The 26,397-nt window shown below is 34.8% G+C and overlaps 1 protein-coding gene and 1 long non-coding RNA gene across 11 annotated transcripts in view; both read left to right on the forward strand.

The window, feature by feature from the left end:
- The window catches only part of LOC108026473 (zwei Ig domain protein zig-8), a 98,715-nt gene that overhangs the window by 67,780 nt on the left and 4,538 nt on the right, over window positions 1-26,397 (forward strand). For 4 of the 9 annotated variants that reach the window (XM_017097415.3, XM_017097418.3, XM_017097416.3 and 1 more), the window contains 5 exons: window positions 19,832-19,956; window positions 20,514-20,603; window positions 21,653-21,820; window positions 23,011-23,145; window positions 23,208-23,421. In XM_017097415.3, the coding sequence (XP_016952904.1) occupies window positions 19,832-19,956; window positions 20,514-20,603; window positions 21,653-21,820; window positions 23,011-23,145; window positions 23,208-23,421 (732 nt within the window). Of the gene's footprint in view, window positions 1-9,992; window positions 10,242-19,831; window positions 19,957-20,513; window positions 20,604-21,652; window positions 21,914-23,010; window positions 23,146-23,207; window positions 23,422-26,397 lie in introns of those variants that run through there. The other 5 variants (XM_050887165.1, XM_017097421.3, XM_017097423.3 and 2 more) reach the window with 5 other exon arrangements.
- LOC127010956 (uncharacterized) lies at window positions 4,532-6,624 on the forward strand. Of its 2 annotated transcripts, none has more exons than XR_007763924.1 (2): window positions 4,532-5,056; window positions 5,553-6,624. It is a non-coding gene; the product is annotated as an uncharacterized LOC127010956 (long non-coding RNA). The 2 variants fall into 2 exon arrangements; XR_007763925.1 differs by lacking the exon at window positions 4,532-5,056 and adding an exon at window positions 5,109-5,491.

Here is a 26,397-nt window from a genome sequence, read left to right on the forward strand (position 1 = left end):
AACGGTTACACCTCCTGGGTGAAATACAATGGGAATACCTGCCTCCTGCAATTTTTTAACTAAGATCCAGTTTTCCGTGATATCAGGACAATATAAGATATCTTTAAGCTCTACTTTCTTGTTTGAATTTCTGTACGGCCTAAATGCATAAATGAATACATCGTTCTTGGCAACAGAAATTTTCATCTAATTCAGTGAAAGTTGTAAACAAGTTCTCATTGTTGGCCTAATGGTCTGATGCGCCAGAATTAAAAAACAACCCAATGTTGGTTTGGCCCGTGTCAATCTAAATACGATCCCAATATGATTTCCTTGACCTTTTTTAAATATCATTTGCGTCAATTTGCCATTTCCATCCCTTCAGTTCCGCAGTTCGCTCGCCGGGACATGTCCGAGCACAACAAGCTTTTTTTGTTTTTAAATTCTGCCTTAAACTATATGCTGCTGTCGACATCAGCAGGGAATTAGGAGCAGCTTAAAAGAGTGCCGACGAAAGCGGTCCGGCAAGAAAGAGAGGCAGATCTTCGGAGATTACCATCTCTTTCTGTGTCTTATAATCTGCCTGCCCGCGGCTCTCAGAGATCAACCTTCGGCCGGTCTTTTTTTGCGTTAATTCTCCGTTAATTTCAGAAATAAGCCAAAAGAAGAAAAACACCTGCATTTTGTTTGAGTTATGAAAGGAGAAACAGCGGCTGTTTAAATTGAGCGCTGCGACACATTTGAATTTATTAACAAAAGTAACATTTTTGAAAAAAAATGAAGTCCGGTAAGTGTTTCTTTGAGTTGAAGATGCAGTGCGTTGTTCCACGTTTAAAGAACGTTCCTTTTTTGAGATATTTTAATAGATTTTATAACATAACCCAGAAGATTCTGGTGCCATTGCCCGAAAGTGGCGTGATGAAATCCTTCAAAGGGTTTTAAACAGTTTGAAAAGGTAAATGTACTAGTAGGTGAAAATGCCTGGAAATTCGAGATTTTTCCAGGATTTCCCTGGTACGTTTTCCTTGCAGGTTAAAATTAATGGAAAAAATAAGAATTTCCGAAGGTATTTCCCTGGGACGTGTCCCTTGCAGGTGAAAAACCATGGAAAAATCTATAACTTCCGAAGGGATTCCCTGGGAAGTTTTCCTTACAGGGGACAGGCCATAAAACAAATGAGTTAAGGCCCAGGTGAAATCTGACGGGACTTCGAAAAAATTCCCAGATTAAAGTAAAAAGGATTCTTTTCTTTTAGCAATTGACCCAAAAACACGTCACTAATAATAGTGACGCACATAAGAGCTATCCCTTAAACTAACTTAAGAAACACCGACTTGCCTCGACCCAAGGAACTGAACACTTTTTTAGGTCTAGTTTTAATTGCACTCCTGACATATTTTTTGGCATTATTTAAGATTTTTTTTATTATATTTGTAGTAAAAAATATATATGCATATAACTAATTTCTGACTCCACCATCTGCAAAAAATATACCGGCCCTTCGCTTCGTATGCCTGAATCCCATAAATAAATGTAAATTATTTCTCCCAATTTAATATTTCTTATATGTTGCATTTTTTAAACATTAATTTTATCCATTCCATATTACCATTAGAAATTAAAAATAAATTTATTTTAACCATTTTATTTAAATTTAATTTCTGATTTAAGTTAATGGTAGACGTGTTGGTGCCTAGCAATATCTGTTTCTAGTTGGTTACTATTTTCCTAGTTCTATTCTATTTGTACACTATTTGTAAACAAAGTGGCTTGAACGGACCTGTAAGGAATTTGGTATAAATAGTTTTATTCTACTAAAGAACAATTTTGATTCATGTTATCAGGTTTAAAAATAACATAAAAAATTCGTTTACGGAGACAAACTTGTTGTAAAGCAACAAAAAATATCATTTCACTATTTCTCATTCTTGTATCTTATACAGGTACACTGTTAAAAAAAAAACATCTTAAATGTCACTATTTCGCCAATATTTGACCTATTTTGCCCAGCGGCTTAGATGAAAACATGAAAACCTTAAAAAATAACACGTTAAATAGTTGATTATTTTTTATGTTAAAATAGTGCACAATAGTTAAATTAAATATTTTGCATCGTAAGAAGTATTATATTTCCATATTTCTTTTAAATATTTTCATATTTACATTCAGTAAATGGAATATTTTATTTGAATGGTTTTTAATACAAATTATTTTAACCCGCATTAAAACTCAACATTTTTTATTTCAATTAAATACTTTTTATATTTAAAACAGACTGGGATGATCATTAATATAAATTCAAATTGCATTCAAATTAAAAATAAACCCCGCCAAAATAACTGTACTTTATGTTTAATTACTATTTAAAACACTATTACTACTATGTTTAAATACTATTATCGTGCATATTCAGTTTAAACAGATCTGAAGTTTAAAACAAGCGTGATTTATATTTTAAAAGTTTTATACAATTAGGCAATGTGTTTTTATTGTATATATTTTTTATAAAATAATCCTATACATATCATACAAACAATGGTTTTCATTACAGTTATTTTAAATACATTTGTACTTAATGTAACTCTTAGAAATTAAATTACTGTTTAATAATATTATTACACCCAATACATTCAGATGACAATTTATAAAAACTAATATATTTTAAGTATTCTTTATCTGCGAAGTTGAAGGTCTTTAATATAAGTAAAAGTTTCTGTTTTTAGCCTCGAATTTGGTATACCAAAATAAATTAGAAGGTCCACATTTTTTATCGCATTCTTAGGTTTTAAAGATGGTCCATATACCTTCAGCATCATTAAATTCATTCTGAAATAACATATCCTATATATATTCTAAATATCATACATATATTCTAAAATTACAGGTTTCAGAGGATTTAATAGAAAATAAATCAAATTAATTGGATAAGTACAGCTGCAGATAAGTTTTTGTTTGTTTTCACTTGTAAAATTATATAACTTAAAAAAATTGTAAACTTCTGATACACATGTTTACATACTTGACCAATAGACAATGTTTCAAGAAAAGTAAAAATGTGAACGTATATTTTTTGCGAAATGCGTTTGGCTTGTTCTACTGTGGACAAAAAGTAAGGTGAATTTTCAATTTAAATTTCGCGGGCCTAGGATGGCAGGACTGTTGATGACATCTGGCGGTAATTTAATGTCAATGTCAGTATCAGTTCTATATTTACGCTTGTGTTTACCAAACGATTGTCGATTTTCACAATGTCTGATTTCATTGAGCAGAGAAATGCCATCAAATTTTGTTTGTGGAATAAAATTTCGGATGCGGAAATGTTGAGGATTTTGCGAAAGGCCTTTGGCCATATCCCAGAATAATGTTTATAAGTGGTACAAAGACTTCAAAGAGGGTCGGGAACGTGTTGATGACTTATAGCGCTCCGGACGACCATGGACGTCAACAGATGACCAACACGTCAATGAAGTGAAGGAATTAGTGCTCAAAAATCTTCGGTTGACTGTCAGAGACCTTACTGATATGATTGGAATATCAGAAGGATCTATGAAAACCATTTTGAAAGACCATTTGGGCCTACGAAAAGTCAAATCTCGTTTGGTACCGAAGACTCTGAATTTCATGCAAAAAATCATCGCGTTGATGTGTGTGAAACAATGCTTTCTGACTAATAGGACAAGCTCAAATGCATAATGTCGAATGATGAGACTTGGATTTATTCTTACAACACTGAAAGCACGTCAAAGTCGTTCAAAAATCAAGGCTATGGTGACATTATTTTTGGGTTTTCGTGATGTGCACTATGAATTTCTTCCACCTGGCCAAACTGTTAATAAGGAATATTATTTGAGCGTTTTGCGTCGTTTGCGTAAAAAACAACAACAACAACTGTTGGTTTTTGCATTACGATAATGCTTCATGATAATTTCGCCAAGAATTCGACGCATATCGTTCCGCAACCTCAGTATTCTCCTGATTTGGTTCAGTGTGACTTCTGGCTATTCCCAAAACTCAAGAGACCACTCTGGGGAACGAGTTTCGAGTCGATTGAAGAGATAAAAGCGTAATCGACGAGTACGCTTATGGCTTTACCAGAAAGGGACTATTTAGCCTGTTTCGAGTATTTGAAAAAACGTTGGCATAAGTGTATTACATCGGAAAGGGATTACTTTGAAGGGGATGAAATTTATTCAGGAGAATAAATAAAGAATTTTGACTTTACAAACAAATTCACCTTACTTTTTGCCCACAGTAAGTTTTGTAATAAAATATTTATTTCCTCACCCCTTTTCAATTTTTACTTACACTTGAATGAAATTATTCGAATTATTGTCTTGAAAACTCTATTAAACACTTGCACATCCGATCAGGAGAACCGCTTACTTTCAAGTGATCGCTGGATTCGCTACAAACCCTGCAAGCATTTAGGCAAGCAAGGGAATTAGGTAAATTTTCCCCCCTTAGGAACCACAGAACCTGAAAATTTTACTTGTTTGCTAGAAAAATATTCTCTACAATAAAAAAAAAGGTAAATACAACAGTGACACTCTTCTCATCAAATACGCTATGGAAATCACAACAACATACTATCATAAATTGCATTATATGACCTGTCTAAACTTATTTAACCCTTTTCTGGGCGACCCTTTTCTGAATTGAGAAAGAGTCGAAGTGTTGAGTTCAGTATAAGACATATACACTCGTCGTCAACGATACTTTGGTTCGATTTTCGGTTTTTTTTCCTCGAGCTACCACCCCTAGCACTATCTGGCAGTGTTCCCAACCGTTACATTATTATCCTATACGATAATGAGTATGAGTATGAGTCATACTGTACAATTGGCACTAATGAGTATGAAAACACTCAACGCATGGTGACGTATCATTTAAATCGGTTTATATCGCCAAAAACGCCTCAACTTAACAGTCCACTAGAAGCACGCTATGCCCAGCTGAGCGGAATTATCGATATAGTAACTATAAGTTGCCCAAGTTACCCATTTCATTTTCTGTCAATTTCTGTGAAGTTATACCTTATAGTGGAAAATAAAGTGCCCAATTTTGAATATCTAAAATGGTAAGTATCGATGTTGTTTCGATTTTACTGTTTATTTTTGTGCGTGGTGAAATTTCACTGACATTATTCAAATGAGTGTTTACATAAAAATTGAGGTTAGGTTTGCTTATTCAACAAATGTAGTAGCCAATTTTGCATATAGAACCCGTGTTTCAACTTAGTGTTTCGTAACAAACTTCAGGAATCTCAATATAAAATGAGAATTTTGAAAAAAAAAGTCGAATAAGGTGGAAAATTTCAGAAAACTGTTTTTCGGATGTTGTGCAGTTTTTCTTAGCAGCTTCACTTAAAAGATATTTGAATGTCATTTCATATTAAATTTACTATCAAGGATTTGAATATTTGAAGAAGATGATTAGTGAAAGTTTTTTCCGGCATTTTTGGGAGCAAAAAAGGCGACAAGTATATTATTATTTTCAGTACGATACAATATTGGTATTTGTCTTCTTCATTCAATTGGTTACTTGATTTTATATTTATAATTCCTATCTTACAGTCATCTCGACAAAAGTCCATCTCGGCCTACTTTGCACCTGCGAAAAAAGAAAAGTAGATGAAGATGTTGCGACAGTACATCGAGAAGAAAACGAGGTTCCTCGTGCAGTGACGCACAGTGCACCTAACCATGATGAAGGCATTGACAATTCTGGCAGCGAAACTTCTTCCAAAAACTCCGACATTGCGCAAGTTTCTACCATTGCTGTAAACATTTCCAATGATGTTGGTAATTTCGTGGGGCAAAAAATTGACGATCACGTGAAACCAATTTTGCTTGAAAATCCTCTAAAAAATTATATTTTCCCATTTTCGTCGAGAGTTGTTTCTGGCAAAGAAATAAAACACTACGACTCTTCCAAACACTTGGATTCTCATGCAGAGTGGCTCGTACTATCTGCAAATATTGTCATGGTTTACGCATGGACAATATTTGCAGAATAGCAGAATAGTTTGGAAGAGTACGTATCCAGCAGACTGCTGAATACCATCAAAGAAGATTTGGAAGCTCGTTTTTCACAAGAAGTTTTGGATGGTTACCAATTGAGTGTGTTGCTCCCAGAAAAAGCGAGTCTTTTAAATAAAAACGAAATCGATGATCTAATCGGATGGTTGATAGAAAGATTCGGGAATCTTCTGGATGATGACAAGAGCGTACAAAAATTGAAATTCAAAGGTGAATTGAGTTACTGGCAATGTCACTGGCTGCAGCAACAAAAAATTGAATGCAACGAAATTCCAACTTCTGCACTGGAAACACTAAGAAAATGTGTCGACATATTCCCAACAATCCACACCTATCTCCGAGTATTCTGTACTCTTCCCGTAACAAACGCGAGCTCTGAACGTTCTTTCTCTTATCTTCGCCGCATCAAAACATGGCTTAGGACGACCATGCTTCAAGAAAGACTAGTTGGATTAGCGTTGCATCATGACATCGAAATCACCGCCGAAGAAGTCATCGAAAGATTCGCAAAACTTGGCAGCCATCGTTTTGCGTTATGAAACACGCAATGTAAAAGCATTTTTCTGTTTGAATTTCGAATAAAATGAGCCACTCTGTAATGCATGCATACTTGACTTTTCAAATATAACCACTTTGTTTACCTAAAAATTGGGATGGATAATTTTTGTTTTATAATTTGTACTGTATTTCTCTCGCAATAATAAGTTTGAACCCCAAATCGAAGAATAAGTTCAATTCAATTTTGGAGGTTACTTAGAAGTGACTTAACAGACGCTTGTAGATGATACCAGAAGGGCCTTTCCCCGTTGGAAATCTTGGAAATTTTGAATAAAAAACTTGTTTTTACATGTTAGGCAATATTTTGCATTTATTTTTCCATAAGGAAACGGACACGGTCCTTGGCATATCGGAAATGCTGCATAATAATATTATTTATGCTTAGCTCCGTTCACATGAGAAATTTAATAATAACCATTTCTAAAATAAACAAAAGCAACAATTTTTTTTTATATTTAAAATACAAATAAAATTGGAGGAATTACCTTTTATAATTAGGTGGAGAATCTTTGAATGCTTATTTCACTGCCATCCAGCCTGGTAAAAATATCTTGAAGTAATAGTACAGCTTCACGTAAATTCGCATTCTTCGTTGAGTTGGACATTTTAATTTTTAATTATACAATTTTAAAATTTCGGAAAAACAAAGCAACACACAAATTTTATACAAAACTGGGCTGGACTGGACCGCAAGCAAAGTGCGAAATAAACTGACGCTCGGTCGTAAAACAACAGCGTAGGTAAAAAGGGAGAGGAATTTTCAGAAATAAAGGGTAACGGCAATTATCGTGTTCTCCTTTTCCCCAGTAACTTAGTTTTTGTATCAACTATCTATTGTCCAGAAGTATCTGAGAAGATACTTCTTCGATATCGTGACCCTTTTTGTTTTTGTAAAATGAGTGCTATCGTCTATCTATCGTCCAGAAGTGTCTCAGACGTTACTTCTTTGCGATCGAAATGTTTGCTATCGCTTTCCTATCATCCAGAAGTGACTTAGAAGTTACTTCTACGCGATATATGTATATTTTGTTTTTGTAAAATGTGTACTATCGTCTTTCTATCTTCCAGAAATGACTTCTGGACGATAGGCGATAGAATTATTTCCTTTTTGCTTGCAGGGTTAAGCGGAGTGTCAAAATATTTTGTGTATAGGTGCATACATATGCAAGTTATATGACACATTATTTAGGGGCTCTTACCCAATTTATAAACAACTTTGAGCCGAGAGCCAATTTCCAAATAACTCTGACAGACCCGAGATAAACCCGTGGTCAGCTATTTTTTCCAATCTCCGAATCATTCCCACCCCGATCAATTTCACGCAGCCCAAATCAAACGGATGCTGTAAACATCCAGTCCGCTAACGTAAACAAAAGATCCCCAAAGCGAGCCCCGAGTCCGTTAACGTAAACAAAAAGATCCCCAAAGCGGTCCCTAAAACTCCGCTAATGTAAACACCAATTTCCGGCCAAGATTGGACTTCGAATTTAATTGGCAAATTGCATCATCCTATTTTCCGACTCTCCTGAGCCATTCTCTTTATCAATTTTTGGGGATAAAATCTCTTAAGCCGAGGTTTGATTATTGATCATTGAACTAGAGATCAGGCAGTCCGTTTTTGAGATCCGAATCGAGCAGTAGTAAAAATCAAGTAAAAGTAAACGAGCAGTGAATTAACTAAGTTCGACCTATTAAAAAATTGTAGTAGTGATTAAGTGATTAATAAATAAAAATAAATTTTTTTAATCAAATCACTAGTGAGAAACTTAATTTGCATATGTCCAAAAAGGACGGACAAAGTATGTCGCGTGCTGTTCCTTACAATAGAGGTCAAGTTAATAAGGAGAGAATGGGAAAATATTTATAAATAATTCCTAAAGAATAAGAATGTATGTTAAAGTAGTGATATTTACTTACATACATACTATTATATGAAAATAACTTTTATTTTATTGTCAAAACATCGGAACGCAGGAAACATTAAGGTTCATATAAACAAACATTCTTTTTGACCAGCAATGTAAAAATGAGAATGGAAGAAGGAGGCGCACTTGCGTTTGCAGCTTTACTTTTTTTCATTTCTCTCGAAATTGTATGCATATATGTATGTATGTACGTATGTACAGTGTGCCGTTGGTTTTAGTTTTTGGTTGCGGCCCAGCGTTTACTCACGCAAAGTTTTTCTTTGAATAAGCATGTTTTTGTACTATTCACTGTAAATTACAAAGCCAAATCTTATGATAATAGTCATGGTATTAGTGGTGCTTGGGAAAAAATCCCATTCTTTAAATATTAAAGCTAATAAAGCTTTACAGTTTTTCTTTTTGAAAATTATTAATATTTTAAATTATGTTCACAAAAATGATGGTCACAAACTTATTACATATGTATGTATATGGTGGGGTAGGTGGTAGCTTAATTTATATTTTTTTTATTTGGTCAAATTATTGATAAAATGTCTCGACGCAGGTGCAAAGACCAATAAAGAAACAAATTCTTGAAATATTATCCCTTCATAGAAGTCATAAAAAATGTATACATATGTATATATATATACAAAAATTTATAACGGGGAATATATTTGTTTCTTCGTACACATTAAATTTGTGTACCCACACCTAAATCCTTTGTTCGAAATGTGTGTGACTTTTACGTGTAACCTTATTATAATCCCAGAGTCAAATTACTTACCCTTCAGTTCCATAACAAAAATTTCCCAACGGAATCCTCCTGGGATTTCGAGGGGACGTGTCCTGGCGCACGGAGGAATTCACCTGGACGCCCCATAGGAAAATTGTATGGAAAATTTGTTTTCGAAGTCCCTCAGGATTTCCCCTGTTCCTTATACTCATTTTTTTCAGGGACTTTCCCATTCAAGGAACACGCCATCCCATCGGAAATTCGCGATTTTTCCATGCACTTTCCCATGCAACGGAAACGTCCCAGGGAAATCCTATCGGAAATTCGCGCCTTTTCCAGGCACTTTCACCTACTTGTATATTTACCTTTTCAAACTGTTTAAAACCCACTTTCGGGCAACGAAACCAGAACCTTCTGGGTTATGTTATAAAATCCATTAAAAAATCTCAAAAAGGGACGTTCTTTAAACGTGGATGGACGCACAACTTCTTCAACTTAAAAAAGTACTTACCTGACTTAAGTTTTTGTTAAAAAAAATCACTTTTATTAATAAATTCAAATGTGTCACAATGTGCGCACAATTTAAACAGCTGCTTCTCCTTTCATAACTCAAACAGAATGCACCAGGTCTTTTTCTTCTTTTGTTTTCTGTCTAAACATAACGGAGAGACGCACAAAAGGGCACCGACCGAAGGTTGATCTCTGAGAACCGATAACATCCGAAGGTCTGCCTCTCTTTTTTGCCAAACGCGCGTTCGTCGAAAGTCTTCTACGTGGCACCGAATTCTCTGCTGACGTCGACAACAGCATACAGTTGTACGCAGAAAAAAAACAAAACAACTTTTTGCGCTCGGACCTGTCCCGGCGACGGGACTGCAGAAAAGAAGGATTACCTACATTACAAAACGTTGAGGTACAAAGGATTGTTAAAATATCTCGACATGTGGTCACGACATCATTCTACCTCAGTAGAATTTTATCAGAAGAAATTATGAGGCCTAGCCGATGCACTTACAACCCACTATAGTGAGTAAAATTGATATTTGTCGAAAAACAACAAAACTTACCATGCGCATATCAAATTGATCTTGACGCATTTTTTTTTCTGTGTATTATAATAACTGCAGCGCTACAGTTTTTTGCGGATTGTGGGCGTTAGTGGGACGTCGTAATTGGTACAGTTTTATCGCAAGAAGGTAAACCAATTACTTTTATTTCAAAAACCTTATATAATACAGAACAAGTTTATGCTTTTAAAAATCTAAGAAATTACTTATACAGAGTGATTATTATTATCTTCCATCATATTTCGCAATCTCTTATAAAAATTCTAATATAGGAATAAAACGCTGGTATTCCTTCATAGAAAGTTTTACTTCAAAAGTCATTTATAAAACAAGTACAACTAATTAGTTGCAGACGCCTTATGAAAGATTCAGATTAACAGCTTGATGAAAGTAACGAATCGGTCTCAGATCAAAACATTCAGCACTGAGTAGTTTTGAGAATGTTTTACAAGAAACCCGTAAACCCTTAAACCAGTTTAAGCAACACTTGCTATTAGCAACGGGGAGGTATACAATACATGAGTCGGTTAATATATATTTAAAAATACCAGACATATAGTAGTATTTGACACTCCTCAATCACCCTAATATAACAATAGGTATTCATTGTAGAAACTTTAATGAATACATATTTTTTAGAAGAATATTTGTCCAAGATGTGGAAAATTCTGAAGACAGACAGATATTCGAAGAAAAACATTATAAAGCACAAGGGGGCGTGACGAAAATTATAAATCAAATCAAATCAAATTAACAAATCAATAGATTGTATTATTGGCCAAACTTACTCACAAAATTAAATAAATATATAAAAAAATTGTAAAATTTGCTATGAAAACAAATATAACAGTCATCAAATTAATATTCCAATTGTAGAAGCCCCAATCCCAAGTAAAGAAGGCGAAAATCACTTTCATGTCTTGTATAGACGCCTATTCAAAATTTCTAGTAGTAAAAGAAATCCAAAATAAATTAAATATAAACAAAGTAATGGGGTTACTTCAACAATTTCCACAATGAACCGAGCTTTACCTCGGCACAACTTAAATCTTTTGCACAAATTTGCGGTTTAAATTTACATTACGCAGACCCGAGGCACAGTACCTTAAACGGACAAATTGAAAGGGCACATTTTATATTAACGAAATAATTAGAGCCTCAAGAATATAATCACAGCATTCATTCATCAACGAACCACATAATGATAACAGAAAAGATAAACAATATCATGTAGAACAGGTAGTTTTTGAAAAGAAACACTGGAAAAGAAATAAGCTTAAAACTAGATATAAAAAGCAAGTTGTTAAGAAAAATTTACCTAACCAAATAATAGTCATCAGTAGTCACAAAGATAATATAAAATTCTAAATATTTATATATTACTTTTATTCCCTTTTCCAGAAAATGTTTTATTAACAAAATCAGAAGTAATTGACTATACAAGTCACGAGTATCTTTTATTCAAGGACAATAAAGAATTATATTATAAATTATACTAACTTCAGTTTTTATAAAGAAAAAATTCACTTGGAATCAGATAATATAACAATAAAGGAATTTAACTTCGGCAAGCCGAAGTTTGTAAACCCTTGCAGCTATAAAAAATAAATAACTTTGGTAACACCATGGGAAATTTTTAAGGATTGTTGCTGACCTCAGTGATATTAAAAAGAAATTATTTCATTCTTTTTTTTCAGACCGTTTTTTTTTAAATATATATGTGAAAGTAGTCCGATTTTTATTATATTGAATTCGAAATTCTTAAAAATATAAAAATTATATTTACAATATTATAGGATAATATGTCAAAAAGCCCCAAAGCTATAATTTGTTTCATATTATTTTCCCACCAATTTTTCGATCCTCACTACGATAGCCATATGATATAGTCGTCAGATTTTGATAAAATTTAATTCGAAATTCAGAACTAATTAAAAAATGTTATTTCCAAGCTTTAAAGGTTTTATGTTAAATGTTAAATGTTTTGTGTTATGTTCTCCGACTAATTTTGGGATCGTTCCTATGGCAGCTTTATGATATAGTTGTCCGATTTTAATAAAATTTAATTCGATATTCAGAACTAAATATAAATATTATTTCCAAGCTTAGAAGGTTATATGTTAAAAGCCACCGAAGATATAATTTTTTCATATTATTTTACCACTAATTTTCCAATCGTCAATATGGCAGCTATAAGATATAGTCGTCCGATTTTGATAAAATCTAATTCGAAATTTAGAATTAAATAAAAAATGTTATTTCCAAGCTTAGAAGGTTATATGTTAGAAACCACCGAAGATATAATTTTAAATCTATATCATATAGCTGTCATAGGAACGATCGGATAATTAATGGGAAATAATGTGAAACAAATTATAGCTTTGGGGCTTTTTGGGAATATTGGGAATATAAATTTTTAAAATAAAAAGAAAAAAAAAATAAATAAAATTATTGATTATTTTTTGTAACTGCAAGGGTATACAAACTTCGGCTTGCCGAAGCTAACTTTCTTTCTTGTTTTTAAATTTTTCCCCGATAGTTCCTATGGGAGCTATAAGATATAGTTTTCCGATTCGGCTGGTTTTAAACTTAATACTACCTGCAATAGAAAGAAGACTTTTAGGAAAGTTTCAGCCCGATAGCTTTAAAACTGAGAGACTAGTTTGCGTAGAAACGGACGGTCAGACGGACATGGCTAGATCTACTGATCAAGAATTCACTACGATGCAAACTTCTGACTGAAATCATTATACCCTCTGCAACGGTATTTCTATTTACATTTACCAAAAATGTTGCTTTAGGTGCTGTCAGTTTGATTGCACGGCCTATTTGCCTTCACTCCCATTTTTCAGGAAACACATGTGCGCTGTCTCCCGGAAAAGAGCGCCAAGCTCTTTTGCTCTGCCGGAGGGGCTGGCTCCTATACTTCGTGCTGATTGAGCGCTTGAGCTGAATTGTGTAACTGCAGGGTAGATACAAACTATCTGCAAATATGTATTTAATTGTAAACGGTTATACCTTCAGTCAATCTGAGCAAAAGACAATTTTGTTTCTATATCTTTTGGAAATGGCTCACGTCAACGGAACTGGACATAAATGAAATTATTTAGCAGCATTTCCGACATGCCAAGGACCGTGTCTACAAGTAGACAAAGCCTATAAAGAAAAATGACTGCAAATTATTTCACAAAAAATAAAAAAAAGGTTTTATTCAAGATTTACAATTGGGAAAGGCTCTCCTTGGTATTTTTTACAAGCCTCTGTTAAGTTACTTCAGAGTGACTTCCAGAAAGGACTCGCTATATCGCAATCGGATCGCGGACGTTCGTTTTCATCTTCTAGAAGTCACTGTGCTTGGATATACATATTATTACAAAAGAAAATAAGAAATATTCAACTCTTATCAGTCAATATTCTATATCTTTGGAATGCTTAAAGATATCTTAAAAAAAATTTAATTATATTTTTTGTTTTATTTTCTTCAGTATTTTTTATCCGCTATAAAGATTAAAACTATTTGAAAATAAAGTTTTAGTAATTACAAAAAAGATACAAAAAATCTATCGATTTACGAAACGCATACAGCGGTCTTCCATATAAAAACCGAAGAGGCCACGCATAGTATCCAAAGTTCTTTTGACAAAACAATTGGAGCGACTTGCGCGCCTGCTAACTATACGCGGCCTTATCAGTTTTATATAGAAAACCCCTATGCTGCGTAAAATCGACTGCTGCTTGATCAAGATACGCTGATAATGAAAGATCAAAAATAGTCATCTATAGTTACACTGTTCCAATTTAAAATAAAACGAGATAGAAAATTAACTACGGCAAGCAAAAGTTTGTATATCTTTGCATTTATAAGAAATAATCAATGTAAGTAACACCATGTTTCATTTGTAAGGTTTGTTCCTAGCTTTAGTGATATTACAAAAATGCAAGAGGGATGGAGTTTCCAGGAAATCTGTTTTTTGCTAGCGCCATCTAGCGCATACTTGCATATAGTTGGGTATTGAAAATAAGAACACAGTATTATTTTTGCATAATATTAGAGTTATTGTCATGTGGGCGTCAGAGTGAGCGTGACATCCTGCTGAAACAAACTTGCACTGCGCTAAAAGCTCGAGAATCTACATACCATGCCGTTCATACGATTAGACGAGCCGAGCCACTAATTTTAATTCGTAATTCATAACTAATTAAAAAATATTAACAAATAACGTAAAATAAGTATAAAGTACGTTAAAAAAAAAAAAACAAAAATACAACATTTTTTGTCGATTATTCCAATGGGAGCAGATATACATAGTTATCCGCTCCGGCTGGTTCCGACTTATATACTTCGGGCAAAAAAAAGAAGACTTTTGGGAAAGTTTCAGCCCGATGGTTTAAAAACTGAGAGACTAGTTTGCGTAGGAACGGACGGACCAACGGAGACATAGCTAGATCGACTAGTCTATTGATGCTGATCAAGAATAAATATACTTTTTGGGGTCGGAAACGTCTCCTTCAATGCTTTGAAAATTTCTGACTGAAATCATTATACCCTCTGCAAGGGTATAAAAAAATATATATTACAATAATGGCATTCAGATTTTAGTAGCAAAAGCATTTAGAAAAAAAAAATAAAAGGAATTGGAAACCAAAATCAAATGGTTTTGGAGAAAGGGCGGTGAAAGTGTAAAAGTGCAAATTTACATAATTTGACTTTTTAGTGCCGTTAGGGATTAATGCTCAAGCTCATTAGCTTAATTGTATACCCATTAAAATTAGCGTCGAATGACACCCTACTTGTAATCCAATGCTCCGTTCAACGGTAATACACAAAACAAAATATTGGGGATCTTATCAAAACGAATATTTTTTTTATTTGTCAATTTGTCGCTAAACTTAAGTTTAGGATCCTGAAAGTTCTAGACCGTGTTAAACAAAACGGTGTTAGTAAAAGAAACAAAAGTTCTACCAATTTCGGAAAATCTCACTAGTTTGGCGGAAAAACCATTAAAAATTTCTCGATTTTGTACTCCCTTAGTTTGTGAAAAAATCACGTTGAGATCTCTATCTATAAAAGCAAGAGGAGTGGAACTTGGCATGCACATTCCTGGGCTTCCTATGCAGCGCAAGTTTGTTTAAGCAAGGTGCCACGCCCATTCTAACGTCCACAATTCACGAAAGACTGTAGCGCCTGCAGCTGTTATGGCAGAAACCAATTTCAACTGAAACGAATTGGTCTCGTCAATACCTATCGTTCAAGACAAAAAAATGACCACGCCAAATCTAATGTCCACAATTTGCGCAAGACTGTAGCACTTCCATATTTTAATCTTTTAACTAAAATGTATTGGTCTTATCGAAACCTAACGTTGATTGAGCCCGAAAACATTTTTCCACGCCCACTTTAACGCCAACAAAACTCCCAAAACTGTAGCGCCCAAAAATTGTTGCAAGAAAAATTGTTTAAGCCTTTTGATTGCCGCACCCACTCTAACGCCCCTAAATGGCCAAAATGATAAAATCTTTCTGGCGCCCACATTAACATGCATTAAAATAGCTGGTAAGAGGCGCTTTACAATATCGCTTTACTGCTGGTATACCTTCATTTTCATTTTCCTCCCTTAAGCTGAGTAACTGGTATCTGTTGGTCGAGGCACTTGTTTATACCGTTCTTCCTTGTTTTTAAATCACTTTGGTTGGTTAAAATATATATATTTTTTTAAGTTCTAAACTTTATAGCCCTGTGGTTAGTCAACTTTTAATATACAGTATAACAAATTTTTTTGTAAAATTAACGGTTTGGTCTGTTCACAATTGTCTCCTTGCCACAATATTAATTACCGAAGAAGAGTGTAGGTGGCGCTTTACAATCAATAAATATTCTTGATCAACATCACTAGACGAGTCGATCTAGCCATGTCCGTCTCCCCGTCCGTTTCTACGCAAACTAGTCTCTCAGTTTTAAAGCTATCGGGCTGAAACTTTCTCAAAAGTCTTCTTTCTATTCCAGGTAGTATATAAGTCGGAACCAGCCGGAATGGTATATCTTATAGGAATAGGAATTATCGGGGAAAAATTAAAAAAAAATTATATCTTTGGATGTTTTTTTAACATATAACCTTCTAAGCTTGGAAATAACATTTTTTAATTAGTTCTGAATTTCGAATTAAATTTTATCAAAATTGGACGACTATATGAAATAGGTTTCATAGAAACAATCGGCAAATTAGTGGGAAAATAATATGAAAAAAATATTTACTAAAGTTGATTATTTCTTATAACTGCAAGGGTATACAAACTTCGGGTTGCCGAAGCTAACTTCCTTTCTCGTTTCACTCATGTGAAGTAGTTGGAGTTATCGTTCGCTTTCTAGTTTGTTTTGTACAATAATAGTTTGAGCGTTTATTGTTTTGATAATAATTATTATTATATCTGCCTCTATCATTATTTACTATCGAAATATTACCAGACTTATTTTTAATTTGGTGCCATGGATTAACGTTCATTGGCTCAATAGTTTGTTGCTTATGATTGGTATTCTGTTTATATCAGGTGTTTTTTTTAGAGGTATAGAACTTTAAGTTGGCATCACTGTTCAAGATGGCTACCGATTTAACAGCTGTCAAGTGATTTATTCTCAGTTTGGTTTGGTAATTCATCATGAATAGACTCACGCCTGAACAACGCTTGCAAATAGTGCAATTTTATAACAATTTATTGAATGACACGTTTGGTGACCGCCTAATTTCACGTTTTGAACCTGACAATTGGCCTCCAAGACCTTGTGATTAAACACCGCTAGACTACTTTCTGTGAGGCTATGTAAAGTCATTGGTCTATGCGGATAAGCCACAAACGCTTGACCATTTGAAAGACAACATTCGCCGTGATATTGCCGATATACGACCGCAAATTTTATGAAAAGTCGATAATTGGCCGTGGCGGTCATATACCAGAAGTCATATATAAAATGTAATGCCACAAGATTATCTTTCGAATAAAAAAAATTCATGTCAATCGAATAATCCATCGTTGTTTTATTGCAACTTAAAGTTCTATACCTCTAAAACAAACACCCATTAGTTTTGCAGAAAATTTATATTTTGTGGCAAATTATTATTTTGGTTATAATTTTAATTATTTAATGTTCCCCTCTTTTTAATATTTTATTTGGAATTTATTGGATAAAATCTTAAGTTATTTTTCCTGATTCTATTTACAATTTTTAAACCATAAAACCTGCTTGCGATTTGATCACGGAAATTATTTGATTCTAATTCCTGAACCGTAAGCAAAGCATTGGATTAAATGAGAAAGGGCTTCTGATATTGAACCATTAGGTCCAGAGATAAAAATGCTTAGAGCATTGCTCCCTATTGTTTTGCTCGTTTATCTTTCCTTTCCGTTTGTTATTATAGTTTGGTTTATATTTTGGCTGGCTGGCTTTTTCCTTTAACCTACATATTGTGGTTGTTCCCCGGTTAATTTCGTTAAAGATTTGATAACTTCAAAAGTGGTTTAAAATTGTATAGTAGGGTCAACATCTTGAGTTTTATAGACCTCTACTATGTTTGTAGCTGTAGCATACTTTTCTACTGTGATGTATTTTTTTGCTTACTTCGCTTAATTGAACATTAATTAATCTATTAATTAATTCCAAAGTTAAGTTACTGGATGTGTCTGGGAAAACTGCAGAAAAATTAGCTAAGGTATATATATATAGTATTACTGATCAGCTCACTAGCCGAGTCGCAATAGCCATGCCCATCTGTCCTGTAGAAACTGTAAACACTAGAAAGTTGGGATTTCGCATGTAGATTCTTAAGCTTCATGCGCATTAAGGTGTCAAGACCACTCTAACACCCCAAAAGTACTATAACACTAGAAACCGTCTAGTTCCAAGAATAAATTAATGTTTCGGAAAAAGTTAAATAAGATAGATTTCTCATTATCTACATGCAAAATATAATTAAAAGGGTTGAGCCAAACATACAGAATGCACATATGTATATACACATAGGCTTATACATATATAGTCTTAATGTCGCTAGGCGACGCAAAGGTGCGCTATATGGCGTTATAGGTATGCCCGTGAAAAAACAGATTTCCTGGAAACATATTTCTCTCGCACTCCATTAAGCTTAGGAACGAGTATCTAGAGTATAGTTAGAATATTCATACTTCAGATTCCTGGGCTTCCTACGCAACTCAAGTTTGTTTCACTTGCCACGCCCAAACAAAAACAAACGCTCACAAATGGCCAAAACGCTTATATCTGCCTGCCGCCCACATAACATTTACTGAAAAAGCCGGTAGGTGGCGCCCTTAAATATCGTTTTGCTGCTGATATATTGCAGTCCGAGGCGATCTAGCCATGTCCGTCTGTCCGCCCGTCTGTCCGCCCGTCTGTCCGCCCGTCTCTCCGTCCGTTTCTACGCAAACTAGTCTCTCAGTTATCGGTCTAAAACTTTCCCAAAAGTCTTCTTTCTATTGCAGGTAGTATATAAGTCGGAACTAGCTGGATCGGACAACTTTATCTTATAGCTCCAATAGGAACTATCGCTGTTTTTTAACATATAACCTCCTACGCTTAGAAATAACATTTTTTAATTGGTTTTGAATTTCAAATTCAATTTAAAAAAAAAATTTAAAAATAAGAATGAAGTCATTTTTATTTAATATCACTGAAGTCAGCAACAATCCTTAAAAATTTCATATGGTGTTACTAAAGTTGATTATATCTTATAACTGCAAGGGTATACAAACTTCGGCTTGCCGAAGTTAACTGAAAAAATGTTATCTTTGGTGTTTTTTTTTAACATATAACCTTCTAAGCTTGGAAATAATATTTTTTTTAAATAGTTCTGAATTTCGGATTAATTTTTATTAAAATCGGAAGACTATATCATATAGATGCCATAGGAACGATTGAAAAATTAGTGGTAAAATAAAATGAAAAAATTATATCTTCGGTGTTTTTTACCATTTAACCTCCTACGCTTGGAAATAACATTGTTTAATTAGTTCTGAATTTCGAATTTAATTTTATCAATATCGGAAGACTATATCATATAGGTGACATAGAAACGATCGGAAAATTGGTGGGAAAATAATATGAAACAAATTATAGCCTTAGGGCTTTTTGACATATTGTCTTATAATATTGGGAATATAATTTTTTATATTATTAAGAATTTTGAATTCAATTTAATAAAAAACGGACTACTCTAACATATAGATGTCAAAAAAACAATCTAAAATAAGAATGAAATATTTTTTTTTAATATCACTGAAGTCATTATTTTTTATAACTGCAAGGGTATATATACAAACTTCGGTTTGCCGAAGTTAACTTCCCATCTTGTTTTATTATTAGATTTTTTTGATTTCTATTAAACACGACTCTCGATTGTTTTCAGTTCCGGGACCAGTACCATTTACTGGCCAGTTGACCCACCCCAGGAACTTTTATTAGAAAACAAAAAAGGAAATTTTTCACTGCCCACTTTACTTTGCTCTATCTTACGCTCGTGTACGCTCTTTTTTTGATTTCAGAACAAAAGTCAATGCTCACAGATAGTGACTGGAAGAAGCTATGGATGCGCGGCGGTATAAATGCCGATTCAAAATTGAATAATAATCTCGAATCGAGCGATAGTCCAATGTTCGAAGACAGTGAGGTAAGTTTCATTGACAGATTGCATTAAAATGTTATCGAATTAAAATTAAAATTAAATCGACTGTAGATGCTACATGACCCAAATGCATAGCCGTAGCAAAGACAATAGCTCGTTTCGTCAGCAAAACATTTTTTCCTAACCCAGCCAAATGCTATTGCCGCAGCCAAGAAAATTCTGAGAATCGAAGACGATGAAGTTGAGTCGTTTACGGGTATACAACTAGTTATCAGCAACCCAACTATGAGACTTATTAATTATTAGTGCTTGCCTATAAATTATTTGCGTTGTCCTCGAATCCAATTATGCAAAACGCAAAATGCCACACCCGTACCCACCGATAAATCTTTTTGTGTCATCCCTTTCCAGACCGGATAGCTTTGACTCTGATGTATTATACCGTCAAAAACGATGTTTTGCTGACTAATTGTGCTGCTTTGTCGCGCTTCGCTCTGAAATCAACTCCGTAAAAAATGAACTTTTAACTTTTTGTCTTGTGTTTTTCTCTCTCTCCCTCTATTCCAATTTGCTTCTTTGATACGATTATCCTGCTCTAAAAGCTGATGGCGCATAACACAACCGTCCAGCTAGGTGGCACCGCCTTTCTGGTCTGCAAGGTCTCTGGAGTGGACAGAGTGGGTGTAAATTGGGTTTGTTTTGTCTCTTTAATTGTAACTTCTCGAACAAGGAAGTCGTAGACTACGGCTAGATTCCTCTGCTCTCATCCGTTATTTGTTGTTCACGCCCTGCTCTTCAACTAGTCCTAAACACACTGCCGTTTTCCGCCCTCTACTGTTCTGCACTGTACATCCCATATGCATACCTTGAATAGAAAAGCACGTATAGGGGCTGCGAATTCGAATTCCATATCGTACTTGGGGTTTTTTTTTCCAATATATTCTCATTTTGCCTCTTATTTTCATTTAATTTCCCTGTCTGATTTAAAGGATTTTTCATTTTCTTCTTCGTTTTCCAAAATGCGCCACAAAAAAGTCTAATTTGTTAAGGAGTCAATTTTAAAATTGCATTGGCAATTAAATACCTGTAATTCAGCTAACACGAATGCAATGGGGATGAAAATATGGTTAATATTCTCAAATAAATCTTCCGATCCTACTAATTTTTGTCACAATCAAAAGCTATAAAAATATTTCAAAGTTTGTGCGCTAAACGGGTTTTAGTGTTATGGTCTTTTGTGGGAAACGAACAGACGGAAATGGCTAGATCGACTCGACTAGTGATCCTGATCAAGAATATATATACCTTGTGTGGTCGCAAACTTTTTTTCTACATAGTACATACGCTCCGAATTTAGTATACCCCTTTACTTCACGAGTAAAGAATGAATAATAAAAATTAAAACTAAGATCAATTTATTTTCAATAAATTTCTTAATGTTTATAGGGCCCTAGTTTTAAAAGCGGACTACAGAAATCCTTTAAAAGCACAGAAGTTATATAAATTTAGGTTGTTCTGCCTTACCTTAAATTTGTGCTCATTCCACACACATTAATCTGCTTGTAAGACATTTTCGTTATTTAATTCATCCCATCAACATTACATGAAGCGTAGGCAACAGTTTTAATAAAACATTCGCATGTTTTACTAAGTGCATGAGCTGACCTTTTGTAGTGCTATTAATTATCTGTCAATTCGTCCGCTCTTTAATAACGCGGTCGGCATTGGCTTTCGTCAACAGAATCAAATATCTTGGATCCGCCGCCGGGACTGGCACATCTTGTCGTCGGGGGCCCAGCTTTACACAAACGACGAGCGTTTCGCGATACTGCACACGCCCGGCTCCAACATGTGGACGCTGCAAATAAAGTTTGTGCAGCGCCGGGATCACGGCATGTATGAGTGCCAGGTGAGTGTGCGTGGGCGGCTAATGGCATGCTGCTGTTGAAATAAACTACCGTGTATTTACATATGCTCTCGTTTCTCCTCAATGCGCCCCTCGTTTTATGAGCGTTGTATTGATGTTTTCACTCTTGGGCTTTCCGCTTATTTCATGTCAGGGCGTTTCTGTCGCATTTGCACGATTTAATTGTAAAAGGCAAATCAAGTTGTATATGAAAAGCTTTGATTTAAGGCAACTGTCCCGTCCTTTCGGTCACCTCTTCGTATCTCAGATCGACTGGGACTGTGATTGGAATCGGGCCAGTGATATTGACAGGAATGACTGGTCCTGATAAACCAAACCCCGCCTGCAAGGGCCAATGACCTTCGCGTTCCCGCCTGACGATGAAATGCACATGCCAGGCCGAATGTCTTGAGTATACAAATAAAGAGAGGTTGTGCTTGGGGTCGGGGATGAAGAAAATCAGCTAACGAGGGAATTCCGAGGGGAAGACAACTAACTGAAAAGTAACTTAGTTGGATACTGCTAAAATGGACGCTTGACATCAACTCCGTTGGTGCAGCACCACAAGTGCCACTCGTTCTTCCTTGAGTGGATGGATAATGCAAGCGAGGTCCCGGAGTGTAATTTTAGAAACGTATCTTTATTTCAAAATTGTTTGTATGCAATTTTAATATGAAAAGCCGCATGCCAAAAAACCAGTCAGACTTAGAGTCCGGATGCTGACTCTCCGGACTCCGGTCTACCGTCCTCAGGCTGTGGACTCAGGACACCGAATCTTTTACTAGGAAGCTGAGCACCAAGCGAGAGCTTCATGCAAATATGCCAAATTGATTATTTGCCTACTCCGTTGCGGCAGCAAGACCAGAGAATATGCAGTTGCAACGTCTGTCTGTCTGAAATTTTGGAGAACAACTCCGGGTCGAGACGTGGGGGAAATGCTCCCCTTACGTAGAATCTATTCGTTTTTGTTTCATTTTTACGTGCGAACTTGAAATGGTTTGATGTGCATTTCAATGGGTGCAACAATTTTTGCACTGGCTGAAAGGGGCTGATTCTTGCTCAAAGTAACATTTGAGTTCATTACGAATACCAATCGCACTTATTAGCCACATTTGCTCTTTTCAATCTCTGGCTTTTTGGTTCCGTTGGTTTAACCTGCACTTACTTTCATAAAAACAAAAACCAACACATAGGTCTCCACGCCGACTGGCATCATTTCCCACTTTGTGAACCTTCAAGTGGTTGTGCCGGAGGCATTCATTCTGGGCTCCGGCGAGCTTCATGTAGACATGAGCTCAACAATCAATTTAGTTTGCATTATTGAAAAGGTAAGTCGGGAAGTGAGTTGAAAGAGACTCCCACTGATCTACATTTACCCTCCTTGGCACAGAGCCCGACACCACCACAGTATGTATACTGGCAGAAAAACGATCGCCTGATCAACTATGTCGACTCTCGGCGAGACATAACTATTGAGACGACCCCGGGACCCCGGACGCAGAGCCGCCTGATCATTCGGGAGCCGCAAATCACCGACTCCGGAAACTACACCTGCTCGGCCAGCAACACGGAGCCGGCGAGTATCTACGTCTTTGTCTCGAAAGGTGAGTGAAAGGATACTAATTTACTCGGGCTCTTATAAAAATATAAAAACACAAACAACTCCTACAGGGGTCATGAACATCTCGTGTGGCGAAGGAAAATGTTTTTTTGGCTCAAACTAGATGCCAAATTAGATTTTGAAGGACAGTGTTTACTGACTTAAAAAAATAAACTTTTTAGAAAATCGATTTAAAGTTTTCGATGCTAGAAGACTGGCCGGGATCTCACCTCGTTAAAATGGTCACACATTTTGAATCTGCTGCTCGTAGATATCCTTTTTTGGCTATGCCCCTGCGTTTCGATGTCCTTGCTCTGCAATTTCTTGAGAATTTGGGTATTGAACTTTCAGGCTTCCGGTAGACCGCCTGCACAAATCCATTTTTTCTTTTCGGGTAACCGTACGACGTAGTTGTTAATTCTTGGCTTTCTTTGCCGGGCAATTTTGTTTCAGCGGGGTGTCTGCCGCCATTGTCATGACAAAAAAAGTTTTGGGAATCTCAAAGTCCGTATAATTTTAAATTTAAAAAAAAATAATTCGTTTGAAACAACTTTGACAAAATAGGCAAAAAGTGGTTTTAGGCAAAAGCTTTTTGCTATAACTTCAAGTCTATTATACTTGGAAAATTTCAGTATAGGCAGCATTTTTAGTAATTTGAATTACCTTTTTATTTACCATAGAGCACGACTCTGCAGCATTGGTTTACATAAGAAAATAAGAACAACTGTTTTTTTTGTTCTTCAGAAACTAGTGGGAATCAAACTTGCTTTACAGCCAAATCTTAATACACACGTTTACTTATGATTTGAAGTAAAAAGGTTAAGGATAATTAAAAATGTTAAAAATTATTTTTCCTTTCCTTTTGGCTCGTAAAGTCACTAAGCCAAACATTGCACTAAAACTTTGTTACGACTATACCCACTACCAGACATATATATATTTTTTTACCTACTACTACTACATTTAATGATTTAACAATTTTGAAGATTTAAGTTCCTTTTTAATTAATTGATCATTATCCATCTATCGGTTTCTGATTTTATGTTAAATTGGCTCTTAATTAAAAGTCAATGCGCGTTCAAAATTTAAACAAGGAGAACTCTATAATCAAGTGTCTCGACTGTCATATGCCCGTTACTCAGCCTTTAAATTATTTAATTTAAATTGGAATACGCTTAGACGATTACAAAGAAAATGCATTAGGCACACGTTTTACCAATCGAGAGTTTGTTGACACAATGACACAAATTTGTATGTTATTTTACTTTCTTCTACACAGAGAGAAAAAACCAAGAACATTGTTTTTGAATTAAGGACATTCGCTGAATGTTTTTAATTCTTAAGCAAAATGGGACGAACTAAAAAAATGAACTTAGTAAATTTCGTTCCATTTTCAAATTTATTTTCGTTTTAATTTAAGGACATAGTTGGATCAATATGATAACATTTTTATATTGATTTTATCTGAATTTGGGATCCAAACAAGATCATTTTACACCCATAAAAAATAGTCATCCCTAAAGCTCTTGTCAAAGCTTTAATTAAGCATTTTGCCCTCAGAAAAAATGTATGCGCGACTCAGAGGGCTAGCCATTCGTTTTTAATGCATAGTCTTGAGGGTTAGTGGTTCGAGGCCTCCTTGTGAAAAAATTATTTTTATTTTTATACCCGTTACTGGTAGAGTAAAACGGTATACTAGATTCGTCAGAAAGTATATAACAGATAAAAGGAAGCCTTTGCGGCCCCATAAAGTATTTATAATCTTGATCAGGATCACTACCCGAGTCGATCTAGCCCTGTCCGTCTGTCAGTCCGTCCGTATGCACGCTGAGATCTCGGAAACTGTAAGAGCTAGAACATTAATACTTGGCATGCAGATTCCTGGGCTTCCTAAGCAGCGAAAGTTTTTTTCAGCGGGGTGCCACGTCCACTCAAACGCCCAAAATCAGCAAAAATCTGTAGCGTCTCAATTTTTATGATGTATTTGTCTCAAGAATACATATCGACTCACCAAAAAAAGGTGCCACGCCCACTCTAACGCCCACAAGTGGCCAAAACGCTTATATCTGTCTGCCGCCCACATAACATCTACTGAAAAGGCCGGTAGGTGGCGCCCTTAAATATCGCTTTCCTGCTTATATATAAGCAGTTCATTATCATGTTGCTCCCTTAAGCTAAATAACGGGTATCTGATAATCGAGGCACTCGACTATAGCGTTATTTCTAGTTTTATTTTACACAACGACAAAATAAAACTTAATTTGAACGGTTTTAAGAAATGATGAGTTTAAATGGAATAACAGGGTAACATTATGGCATTTTTGGCACTTTTCCGAAAAAGTTGCCCTCATTCATTATTTTATAACTTTGGAATGTTTAAAGTTTAATTTAATTTTCTTAAAAATATTACATTATTTTTTAGGTTTTATTATTTGTTGTATTCTTCATCAGCTATAGAGTTTAAAAACATTCAAAAATAAAATTTAATTCATTACAAAAAAGATAAAAATAAGAAAGGAAGTTAATTTTTAAGGAATGTTGCCTGCCGTGATATTAAAAATAAACATGAAATGGGGTTAATTTGGGCAAGCCTAAGTTTGTATACCCTTGCATCTATAAGAAATAATCAAGTTTAGTAACACCATGTGAAATTTTTAAGGCTTGTTGCTGACTTCAGAGATATTAAAAAAAATTATTTCTGCACTGCGTTGCATACTTTTGACTGAAATCATATAAGGGTATAATGATTTCATTATTAAATTTAATTCGAAATTTATAAAAATATAAAAAATGATATTCCCAATATAATAAGATATTATGTCAAAAAAACACCGAAGCTATAATTTCTTTCCTGTTATTTTCCCACTCATTTTCCGATCTTTCCTATGACAGCTAGATGATTTAGTCGTCCGATTTTGATAAAATTAAATTCGAACTAATTTAGAACTAATTAAAAAATGTTATTTCGTATGAGGTTGTT

The sequence above is a fragment of the Drosophila biarmipes genome, chromosome 2R (genome assembly GCF_025231255.1).
Source record: "Drosophila biarmipes strain raj3 chromosome 2R, RU_DBia_V1.1, whole genome shotgun sequence".
Classification (NCBI taxonomy): domain Eukaryota; kingdom Metazoa; phylum Arthropoda; class Insecta; order Diptera; family Drosophilidae; genus Drosophila; species Drosophila biarmipes.